At 37.9% G+C, this 10880-nt stretch overlaps 1 protein-coding gene across 2 annotated transcripts; it reads right to left on the bottom strand.

Annotated features, from left to right (window-relative positions):
- Positions 1-8058: 8058 nt before the first annotated feature.
- Positions 8059-10494, bottom strand: LOC121243655. 2 transcript variants are annotated; one of them, XM_041141778.1, is made up of 2 exons: positions 8777-10494; positions 8059-8698 (listed from the first exon to the last, which is right to left on the bottom strand). In XM_041141778.1, the coding sequence occupies exons 1-2, from the start codon at positions 10468-10470 to the stop codon at positions 8149-8151; spliced, it is 2244 nt and encodes a 747-aa protein (XP_040997712.1). In that variant the 5' UTR covers positions 10471-10494; the 3' UTR covers positions 8059-8148. The 2 variants fall into 2 exon arrangements, with proteins under 2 accessions (XP_040997712.1, XP_040997713.1); XM_041141779.1 differs by having other exon boundaries at positions 8059-8647; positions 8735-10494.
- Between the last annotated feature and the right edge of the window lie 386 nt (positions 10495-10880).

A 10880-nucleotide genomic window follows, 5' to 3' on the forward strand; every position in this document is an offset into this window, starting at 1 on the left:
TTCACAAATACATTATAGGAAGTTAATTATAGGATATTTGAGGACTTAGTTTATGAAAGATTGGAGAACTATACCAAAGTGTTCGAGGTTGTAGGTAAAGATTTAGGGTCTGATGTTATAGTCATACTTAGTCTTGTAGAATACTTGTTTCCAGAATTGGTGACCTTTATGGTGAGAATAGAAATGACGTGATCACCAGTACGTATTCATTCATCTTTCTCCTCTAAGAAATTAACTTGTTGTTCGTTGATAAGTCTATGGTTATTTAATTCATGAATGATGCTGAATGTAATTCATAGGTACTCTTTCCTTGTTTTCCAATAACGCTACTATATTGTTTAATTCTGGAGCTACACATTCCTTTGTTTATGTCGACTTTTCTAAGCTTTGTACTTTAGAAAGTGAAAAGCTGAAGTACAAGTAAGTTGTCTCGACCCCAACTAGAATTCAATAATTTATGATAAAATTCTACCAGGGTGCCCATTATCTATTGAAGGGAGACTAATGCTAGCTAATCTAATAGTATTTCACATGGTTGGATTTGATGTAATATTGGGCATGGACTGGCTGGCTTCCTACCATACTAGCATCGATTGTTTTAAAAGGGAAGTGATATTTAAACCCCCAGAAGGAGATGAATTTCGGTTTGCAGGGTCGAGGGTGCTGTTACACCAACCGATGATATCTGCCATTCAAGTTGGGAAGTTATTGCGTGATGGTTGTCGGGGATTCTTAGCCTGTGTGGTAGAGGTACCAAAAGAGGAGTTAAAGTTAGAGGAGATCCCTATCGTGAGAGAATATCCGAAGGTATTCCCTGAAGACTTGTCTGGACTACCACCCAAGCGGGAAGTAGAGTTTGCCATTGAGTTAGTCCCAGGCATGACATTGCTTTCGAAAGTCCCTTACCAGATGGTGCCATCTAAGCTAGTTGAACTCAAATAGCAGTTGCAAGATTTGCTAGACAAGGGTTTCATCTTGGGGAGCTCCTGTTCATTTTGTGAAAAGGAAAGATGGATCAATAAGAATGTGTATTGATTACAGGGAACTTAATCAGGTGACTATAAAGAATAAATATCCACTACCCTGCATAGAAGATTTATTTGATCAGCTTCAAGGGGCTTTGATATTTTCTAAGATTGATTTTTGACCTAGATGCCATCAACTAAAGATCAGGTAGAAGACATGGCCAAGACAGTTTTTAGGACTAGATATGGCCATTACGAGTTTCTGGTCATGCCTTTTGACCTAACTAATGCCCCAACGGTATTCATGGACTTGATGAACAGGGTGTTTCACGACTTCTTGTATAAATTTGTGGTGGTATTCATAGATGACATACTGATATTTTCCAAGAGCAACAATGAGCATCAAGAGCATCTGAGATTAGTACTCGGGACACTCAAAGATAAAAAAATTGTTTGCTAAGCTAAAGAAGTGTGATTTCTGGCTAGAATCAATCACGTTTTTGGGACATGTGGTTTCTAAAAAAGGTATTTTAGTAGACCCGGGGAAAGTGGAAGCAGTAGTTAATTGATCGGCACAGAAGAATGTCAATGTACACAAGGTTAGAAGCTTTTTAGGGTTGGCGACATATTACCATCGATTCATTGATGAGTTCTCCAAAATAGCAGTCCCTCTCACTACCCTCACTAGAAACAATAATAAGTTTAAGTGGACAGAAAAATGTGAGGAAAGCTTCCAAGAGTTGAAACAGAAACTAGTGATAGCCCCGATGTTAACAGTTCCCATGTCAGAAGAGGATTTGTGGTTTATAGCAATGCATCAAGACTGGGGTTTGGTATGCGTGTTAATGTAGCACGAGAAGGTTTTAGCATACGCCTCACACGAACTGAAAGTATATGAACAGAATTACCCCACTCATGATCTAGAGTTAGCAGCGGTCTTTTTTGCATTTTAGATTTGAAAACATTATCTGTATAAAGAAAAGAGCAAAATTTATACAAATCACAAGAGTTTAAAATACGTTTTCACTCAAAATGAATTAAACATGAGGCAGAGGAGATAGTTCGAATTGATCAAGGACTATGATTGTACCATTAACTATCACCCAGGAAAAGCTAATGTTGTAGATTATGCACTAAGTAGGAAGTCAATGGGACCAATAGTTGTAGCTATTACCACTCAACACCATTTGTTAATAGACTTAGAAAGAGTAGGTATTGAGGTTATCACTAGCGACCAACAGGCTTTTGTGGCCAGTTGTTCAACCAGCCTTAGTAGACCGAATTAAGGGCACCCAAAAAGAGGATTTTGGTTTCGTGAGTTTGGTAGAAGAAGTCAGGAAAGGGACTAAATTTGAGTTTAGCATTTCTAATGATGGTGTGTTAAGGTTTAGAGGCAAATTGTGTGTGCCGGCTAATGATGAACTAAAAAGGGTAATTCTAGAAGAAGCACACTGTTTTTTCTACATAGTCAACCCAGAGAGTACCAAGATGTATCGGGACTTGAGAGAGTCTTTTTGGTGGAATGGTATAAAAAGAGAAATTTTCAAATTTGTGGAACAGTGCCTAACTTGTCAACATGAGAAGGCAGAACATCAAAGACTAGCATGATTGTTACAACCACTTCAGATTCGAGAGTCGAAGTGGGAGCATATCTCCATGGAGTTTGTGACAGGCCTACCAAGGACATTGAGTAGACATAATGCAATATGGGTGATCGTGAATCGCTTGACAAAGATGGCTCATTTTGTACCCATTAAAATTTCTTATAAGTTGGAGAAATTAGTTGAGTTATATGTGTAGGAGATAGTAAAATTGCATGGGGTACCGGTATCTATTGTATGAGATAGAGATCTTGATTTCTCTTCAAGGTTTTGGTGAAGCCTATAGGAGGCCATGGGTACTAGGTTAAATTTCAGTATTACTTTTCACCCTTAGACGGATGGACAGTCAAAACTGACTATTCAAATCTTAGAAGACATGCTAAGAGCATGTGTGATGGAATTTAAGAGGACATGGATACGGCATCTACTGTTGGTCGAGTTTACTTATAATAATAGTTATCAGGCTAGTATTGGAATGGCACCTTATGAGGCATTGTATGACAGAAGGTGCAGATCTCTCTTGTATTGGGATGAAGTGGGTGAGGTGAAAGGAAAATTTTGGGACTAGAGATTATCTAGAAGACCACAGACAGAGAAGATAGATATCATTCGGTCTAGAATGAAAACAGCTTAGAGTTGAAAAAAGAGTTATGCTGATAATCGTCGTTCCTAGTTAGAGTTTGAGGTTGGAAATAAAATATTTTTTAGGATAGCACCAATGAAAGAAGTTCTGAGATTTGGAAAAAGGGCAAGCAAAGCCCTAGATATATCGGACCCTTTGAGATTCTTGATTTGATTGGACCATTGGCATACAGGGTAGCACTTCCATCGGCACTTGCGAGGGTGCATGATATATTTTAGGAGCCCATGGGTACTAGGTTAAATTTTAGTATTGCTTTTCACCCTTAGACTGACGGACAGTCAGAAGGGACTATTCAAATCTTAGAAGACATGCTAAGAGCATGTGTGATGGACTTCAAGGGGACTTGAATACGACATCTACCATTGGTTGAATTTGCTTATAATAATAGTTGTCAGGCTAGTATTAGAACGACACCTTACGAGGCATTGTATGACAGAAGGTGCAGATCTCCCTTGTATTGGGATGAAATGGGGGAAAGGAAAATTTTGAGACCAGAGATTATCTAGAAGACTACATATAATAATAGTTGTCAGGCTAGTATTAGAACGACACCTTACGAGGCATTGTATGATAGAAGGTGCAGATCTCCCTTGTATTGGGATGAAATGGGGAAAGGAAAATTTTGAGACCAGAGATTATCTAGAAGACTACATATAATAATAGTTGTCAGGCTAGTATTAGAACGACACCTTACGAGGCATTGTATGACAGAAGGTGCAGATCTCCCTTGTATTGGGATGAAATGGGGAAAGGAAAATTTTGAGACCAGAGATTATCTAGAAGACTACAGAAAAGATAGATATCAATTGGGTTAGAATGAAAATAGCTCAGAGCCAACAAAAGAGTTATGCTGATAATCGTCGCCGTCAGTTAGAGTTTGTGATTGGAAATAAAGTATTTTTTAAGATAGCACCAATGAAAGGAGTTATGAGATTTGGAAAGAAGGGCAAGCTGAGCCCTAGATATATCAGGCCCTTTGAGATTCTTCATTGGATTGGACCATTGGCATATAGGGTAGCACTTTCACTGGCACTTGCGAGGATCCATAATGTATTTCATGTTTTCATGTTGAGGAAGTACATACCTAATCCCATTCACATTATTAACTAGGAGCCATTTCAGATTCAGGACAATATGACTTATGTGGAAGAGCCAGTACAGATTTTGGAAAGGAAAGAACAGGTGTTACGGACTCGAACTATCCCTCTAGTTAAGGTATTGTAAAATCATCATGCTACTAATGAAGGTTCTTGAGAATTTGAGGAAGAAATTCGAGATAAGCAACCACGACTATTCAATGGGAGTTTTGATAACTTGTAACAAATTTCGAGGACAAGATTTTTATAAGGGAGGAGGATGTAAGGCCCAGGCTCGCTTCCTAGGCCCAAGCCCAGACCTAGTTCCCATCTAAGGAGCCAAACGACGCGTTTAGGCAGGTAAAGTCTTTCCCTTCTAGTAATCATCTTTTCCTTCACCTGATAGTTTCTTTCCCCTTCCTCTTAGATTTTTCATTTTTTCCCCTCATTCGAAAATACCTCTCCTCGAATCCTAGGATCACGTCAGTTTCTCCCCTGTTATTTTATATTTTGGATTACTTTCTCACTTTCTATCTCAATCACAACAGAATCCCTCTCACGTCCTCTCTCTCGCTCTCTTGTGATTTTAGTGTGGCTTTGGTGTTGTGATTTTGATGGATTTTAAGATTGGTGCCATTGAGAACTTCTCAAGCCGAAGAAATTCTCACGAACTTCTCTCTCTCTCTGAGATTCACATATCTCTCTCCCTTTTCATCTTCTCTTTTTTTCCCCTCTCATCTTCGATTTGTGGTCACAGTAGCACATTCGTGGAGTACTCTCATCTCTCCTTGCTTACAGGAACCGTACACCTCTGCATGCCATCACATTGGTAACTCTCGTTGCCGCATCTGCAACTTTCTAAAAGTTTTCTCCTTATTTTATCTCAGTTTCACACACATTATATTGTTGTACAAATGCATCATTTTAGAGCATCTCCATTTCCATAGTTCATTGCCGTTGCCCACTATCAATTCGAGTTTTCTTCATCGCATTGGTAAGAATCCCTCTCAAATGTTGTTAAATTTTAGCCAAATCGGTATGATGTTCACTATATGAAGTTGGATTTTTGACATTAGTAATGTGGTAACACAGTTCATTGCCAACGACCTAGATAGCATCACATCGTATTCAAATTCGTTCGCATGACTTCTAGGTATCGTAATTTAAGCTTCCGCTTTGCATTTTACATCGTTTAGCTTTGGGGCTTATATATTGATGGGCTGGCTTGACGTGGTTAATTGGACTGTATATTGACTGTTAGAGGTGACGAAGGGTTGCTTTAAGTTTAATTATATTTTTATTTCTAGTTTTTGAAATTCTAGCACTTGATCAAAAAATCAAACTTGTAGTCTTGGGTGGCATAGTGCGATCTCGATTATAAGTGCTGCAAGGTAAAGTCCTCATTCATTATTAGACACACTTTGACATTGTTTTGTGTATGATAAAATGTTTGGAAGTTGCTAGAACTTTTATTGGGTCATGTTGCAATGGTAGAATCTATGAATGGTGTTGAATTCTTGTATGTTGCTAGTCGGGTGAAATTGTTGGCTATTTGAGTCATTTAGGGAGTGGTCTGCTGAAATGTTGTATTGTGGATTGCTAGGTGGTAGATTGGATTGATGGGTATGATTTGTTTGAACTGTTTGGATTTGTTTTTATTTGGCCATTGTTGGGTTTGAACGTTAATTGATAGATTAACAATGGTTGTTGCGGGTTGAGTTAGATATGGAGTTGGTTGTGATGGTTGATGTGTAGTTGGCGTGGAATGTGGCATGTGGGCTTATTGTGTTGGATTGGTCTTGATTTTGAATTAATGGTATTGGGCGTGCAATACGTTAAATGGATACTCAGGTTTGTGGGGTGATTGTTTTGGTTGTTGTTGGGTTATATGATGTCTATAATTGTTGATGATAAACTGTTTTGGATTTATTATGTTGTTGTTAGTTTACAAGTAACATGTGGATAGTGTTGTTGGTTATATGATGTTCTTGACTAGATAAGAGCTTGTTCTATTCTATTCTTATGAAGGTGGGAAATTTTTATTAGCTAAGCTAAGTGCAAGTGAGAGTATTAGCTTGTGAACAAATATTTTATAATATAGGTTATCATGACACAGCTAAATTATAGTTCCAGAATGTAGAGAATATACTGCAAGAGTTAGATAAGCGGGGTTCCTATGCTAGATTTGCATAAAAAGGAAAATGAGTTGAGATTGGTTTGTAAAATGTGCATGTTATGTTTTAAAAGAAAATGTGAAAACAATCTCAGTTATGTGTTCTGCATTCACTCATGAAATTTGTATAAAAGAGAAAAATATTTTTTGACATGAATAATGTAGAAATGAGCAATATTTAACATGTTTATGAAATGTGCAAAAGAGCGAATATGAAATCTGAGAATTTTGTACATATGATATGAAAATGTTTTGGATCTGTTTTTGATCATATGAAAATGATATGAATATGTTCAGCACGTGGTTTGATATGATATTCATCTGAAAAACCTTTGGCATGACTTATTTGTTTTTTTTTCTCTGATTTAGATATGATGATACTGGCTTACGTGATATGGTTGATACCAACACGATATGATATGATATGATATGATATGATATGAGTGCACCCACTTTGGAAACAATGTGGTCTTTTATGTGTTCTTTCCTGTGTGTACACTTGGAGCTCTGAGAATGAATAAAAAAATTTCACAATATAATACTGTCTAGTTTGGCCGTCGGAGATAGCACAACCCTACCACAGGAGTTAAACATAGTATATGTTATGACATGATACGATACGATACGATATGATATGATAAGAAGAAGATGTTTAGTTATGTTATGTCAAAACGTTTTTTTTAATATGAACAGTTGGTTTTTGAAATTTGAAAAAGATTGAAATGTTACTCTAAAATATTGTTAATATGTTTTAAGATCTGCATATGAAAATAAAATATTTTTGTTTCCTGCATATCAAAATTTGTGAAAAAGCTCATGCTCTATACACTAGTGTATGTGTTTTGCTTACTGAGTTGTTGATAACTTACCCCCTTATTTTTAAAATATTTTTCAGACTATGTGGAGGGTTCAGCTGAGAATTAGGAATAGAAAAAAGAAAATGTGAGCAAGGCTAATCTGATGATATTAGAGTGTCGAGTACCTTAGAGTATTACTGTTAACAGAAGGATTTTTGATGTCTATGAGATAGGTTTATGTATTTGGTTTAATAAGACTTAAAAATTTATCATTTTATTATATTGAGACTATTGGGAGATTGTGGACCCCTTGGTTTATGTTGTTATCATAGTAATGACTTTGTGGTAATTATTATGTGTCTAATTGGAAAATATGAGATTGTTTATTGTTTTTCAAAATCTTTGGAGATTTTAGATGTGTTGGGAGACTGATTTATACGTGACAGGTAATTCTCCAACCAAGATCCATCTTGGTATGGGACGTTACAGAGGGGACCTTTACCATTTGCTCATCTCTGTGGCAAATGCCACGGACCTTCTATTTTGGTATACAAGAAACAAGTAGTGTTTGAGAATCTCATACATGATGTAACCATTTGCTTTTCGTAATTAAGAAAAACAAAATACAAGCGTGGTAGTTTTTCTCTTCAAATTTTTGAAATTATAACGTCTTTAAAGTTTTTCTTTCTTGATATACCGATAATTACTTCATGTTCTTTGTATGAAAAAGGTCAATGAGTAAAGCTGAATTTTCCTATCGGAAGGAGATTGGATATATATATCCCAATTCAATTGATTTTCGGCCAAGCCAAGGAGACTAGAGATATATCGAAAAAAATACATCAAATTCGATCCAATCATAAACATATATAGCATGAATAACGAAAAAGTTACTACTTTTCCACAATCAATTTTGCAGGGCCGAAACCGGCAGTGAATACGAACTGCTCAACCAGGCCAAAATGAGCCATCAGCAACCAAACAAGATTGATAAGCTGTCCACCTCTACTTACTTGCTGAGAATGAGCATCTGGTCGGCAATGATTTGACGCGTATGACAACATCTCCACCCACACTTTGCTGATTACCTCCCATTTCTTCTCCTCCTCTAATTTTTGCAGCTCTTTGGCCAGCATGCATGCATCAAACAATACAGATTTGCTTCTATCTCCCTTCACATGAACAGGTTTAACATCTGTATTCACATCAAGGAGCTTTTCACAAGCATCCTTTACCATCTTTGGTCCTAGTCCCTTATTGCGAAAGAATCTTTTAGCCTCAGCACATGTATCTCTATATCTAATTTGCCCAATACCTGCCACAGCAGACATCATAGTAGGTTTCATCACTAAAAGATATAGCATGTAATCTGAAACGAGCTTACTGATCAGTCGACGATGTTTAGATACCGTTTGAGCTACTATTTCAGGATCAGAGTCTTTTTTATCGTGACCGACTTGACTTCCATGATGGCCGACTTTGTGTTCATCAGGTTGAGCTTTTGTCTGGGGATCGACTTCACTTCCATGATAGCAGAGTTCAGTAGCAATGTGCCAAAGCAGAAGGCTCTCATCATAGGTAACATTTTCAATATAATCTTTTTTAAGTGTTTCAAAAAGTACTTCTTCCCCTCCGTGCTCGATTTTGTATTCTTCGAGAACGTAAGCACCTCTAGCTGAACTTACCGTCTTGATATTTTCTGGTTTATCTGCTTCTTTAGATTTCTCCAACAGTTCTTCAAAGATAAATTCCCATAGATTTTTTGTGAAGGGGTTTTTGGACGCATATCTCCACTCATCTAGAAAATCCTTAGCACCCAACGGTTCAACCACTTTTTTGCGACAACATTTCCGTATATGATGCAACAAATGAGTAGTCTTCTTAAAAATGCCAAGGTAGCACTGATCTGCATTTTCTTCATTGGATTTTTTCGGAAGTTGCTTGAGGCAGTATGTTATCAAATTAAATCCTGCCACGGATTCAGACCACCTGCGAAGTAATACTGATGTACTCCTTGACTCGGTTCCAAGCAGCTTATCCTTGGTTGGAGACCACCTTGACCTTCTAATTTTGAGATATTTTTCGAAGATGGCCTGGACGCTTGGATTTATATTCCTCTTGTCGAGAAAATTAGCCATTGTCCAATCAGAGAAAATGAGGTTGAAGAGTGCTATTGCCTCCAGGCTCACGGCACCGAGCAGCAGGGTGTAGGTAACTCCAATATCAAACTTATCTAAACCATGCTTGCAGTCTACAAAAAAGAAGACCCCAAGGGACGCCAAAACCGAAAGCGAGCTTACAGAGCGCAAAAGGTATCCTATTCGATCATGTATCACAACGAACTTGGTATAGAGAACTTCGTAGATGAAGTTGAGTTCAACCTCCAACACTTTAAGCGTATCTTCAGGACTTCTCCCATGAAAAAATACTCTGCTCTCATTTCGATCATTGTGGCTAATGAGATCAACAATGAGTCCCTTGAAGATTTTGAAGAAGTGGTAACCATATTTCACCACCTCAAACTCATCTAAATCCTGATTCTCTCTCGGTTGAGAAGAATAGAAGGCGGACTTGGATGCTCTAATATCAGCATCTACTGTTTGTGACATTGTTGTAGGAAGTCTGGCTACTTTCTTTGAAGAGAATGCCTCCATGAGCTTCGCGTACTCTGGTCCAGGATCTGGTTCTGTAAGCATGGTTTCTCGGAATGTACCCCAGCTTGCACGATATAAAGAACGTGTCCGTTCACTGTATTTGATGACTCCTGCCAGGAAAATGAGGGAAGTCGGGAGCCATAGCTTGTTGCTTGGTAGTGTTTCCAGGAAGACATAAAAAGAGGCGAAAACCTGGAATATCAGGGTGAGGAAGTGCCTGAGCCAGAGCTCATTATCCTCCAGGGCAAAAGCAGTTATGGTGTCCGGCCCACCAAGATGTAACAACAAGAACGGTGCCCAAAATGCAAGAAGGTCACTCCTTTCAACAATCTTAGATGAGTTCCTGCTGCTGGTGATGAGCCCGATAGTGAAACTAGCTGCCCAGTCGGCTAGAAAGTATGATGCCCACATGATCAGGATGTAGAGCCTATTTCCTGTGCGTTTTCTCATGGGAGCACCCAAAAACAGTACGATTTGTAGTAAAAGGCTGAAGAGAATGACTCCCCTGACATTCCATATTTCCCATGTCTTCTGCAGCCTGATCGGAATGACCTCGACCATATCTCCTTTTCGTTACTTTTCCTCCCTCTACTCACTTCTGGTTTGAAAAATGAACCAAACGAATGGAAGGTCGTGCTGCAGTTCTTTCTACTTGACAACTTTCAACTTTCTTTCCTCGAGACAGCCTTAAAAGGAAATTACAGCTGCCAACTAGTGAGAAACACAACTTTTTTTCACTGGGACATCAGATTTATTCAATTGAAAAACATTGGAGGATTTAAAAACATAAAAAGTAGATTTTTTAGGATCAAGGATGAAAAATTACTTGGAATTGTTGTTCGATCTAAAATGAAACAGATGGAACAGAAACAGACATATGAAACTAGTCATTTAATGTTATAAGACTTGAACAGTACTTAAAAAAGGAGATAACATGCACTCCATATCTCGACTTTTTTTTAGCTAAAATC

Source organism: Juglans microcarpa x Juglans regia, chromosome 8D (assembly GCF_004785595.1).
Source record: "Juglans microcarpa x Juglans regia isolate MS1-56 chromosome 8D, Jm3101_v1.0, whole genome shotgun sequence".
In the NCBI taxonomy this organism is placed as follows: domain Eukaryota; kingdom Viridiplantae; phylum Streptophyta; class Magnoliopsida; order Fagales; family Juglandaceae; genus Juglans; species Juglans microcarpa x Juglans regia.

What these genes read in the sequence shown, in the direction of transcription:
- LOC121243655 (XM_041141778.1), bottom strand. Translation starts at nt 10,470, where the DNA reads ATGGTCGAGGTCATTCCGATCAGGCTGCAGAAGACATGGGAAATATGG. An exon ending in GAACTCTGCTATCATGGAAG is followed by an intron (nt 8,699 to 8,776) that starts TGAAGTCGATCC and finishes CGGTCACGATAA; the next exon opens with AAAAGACTCTGATCCTGAAA.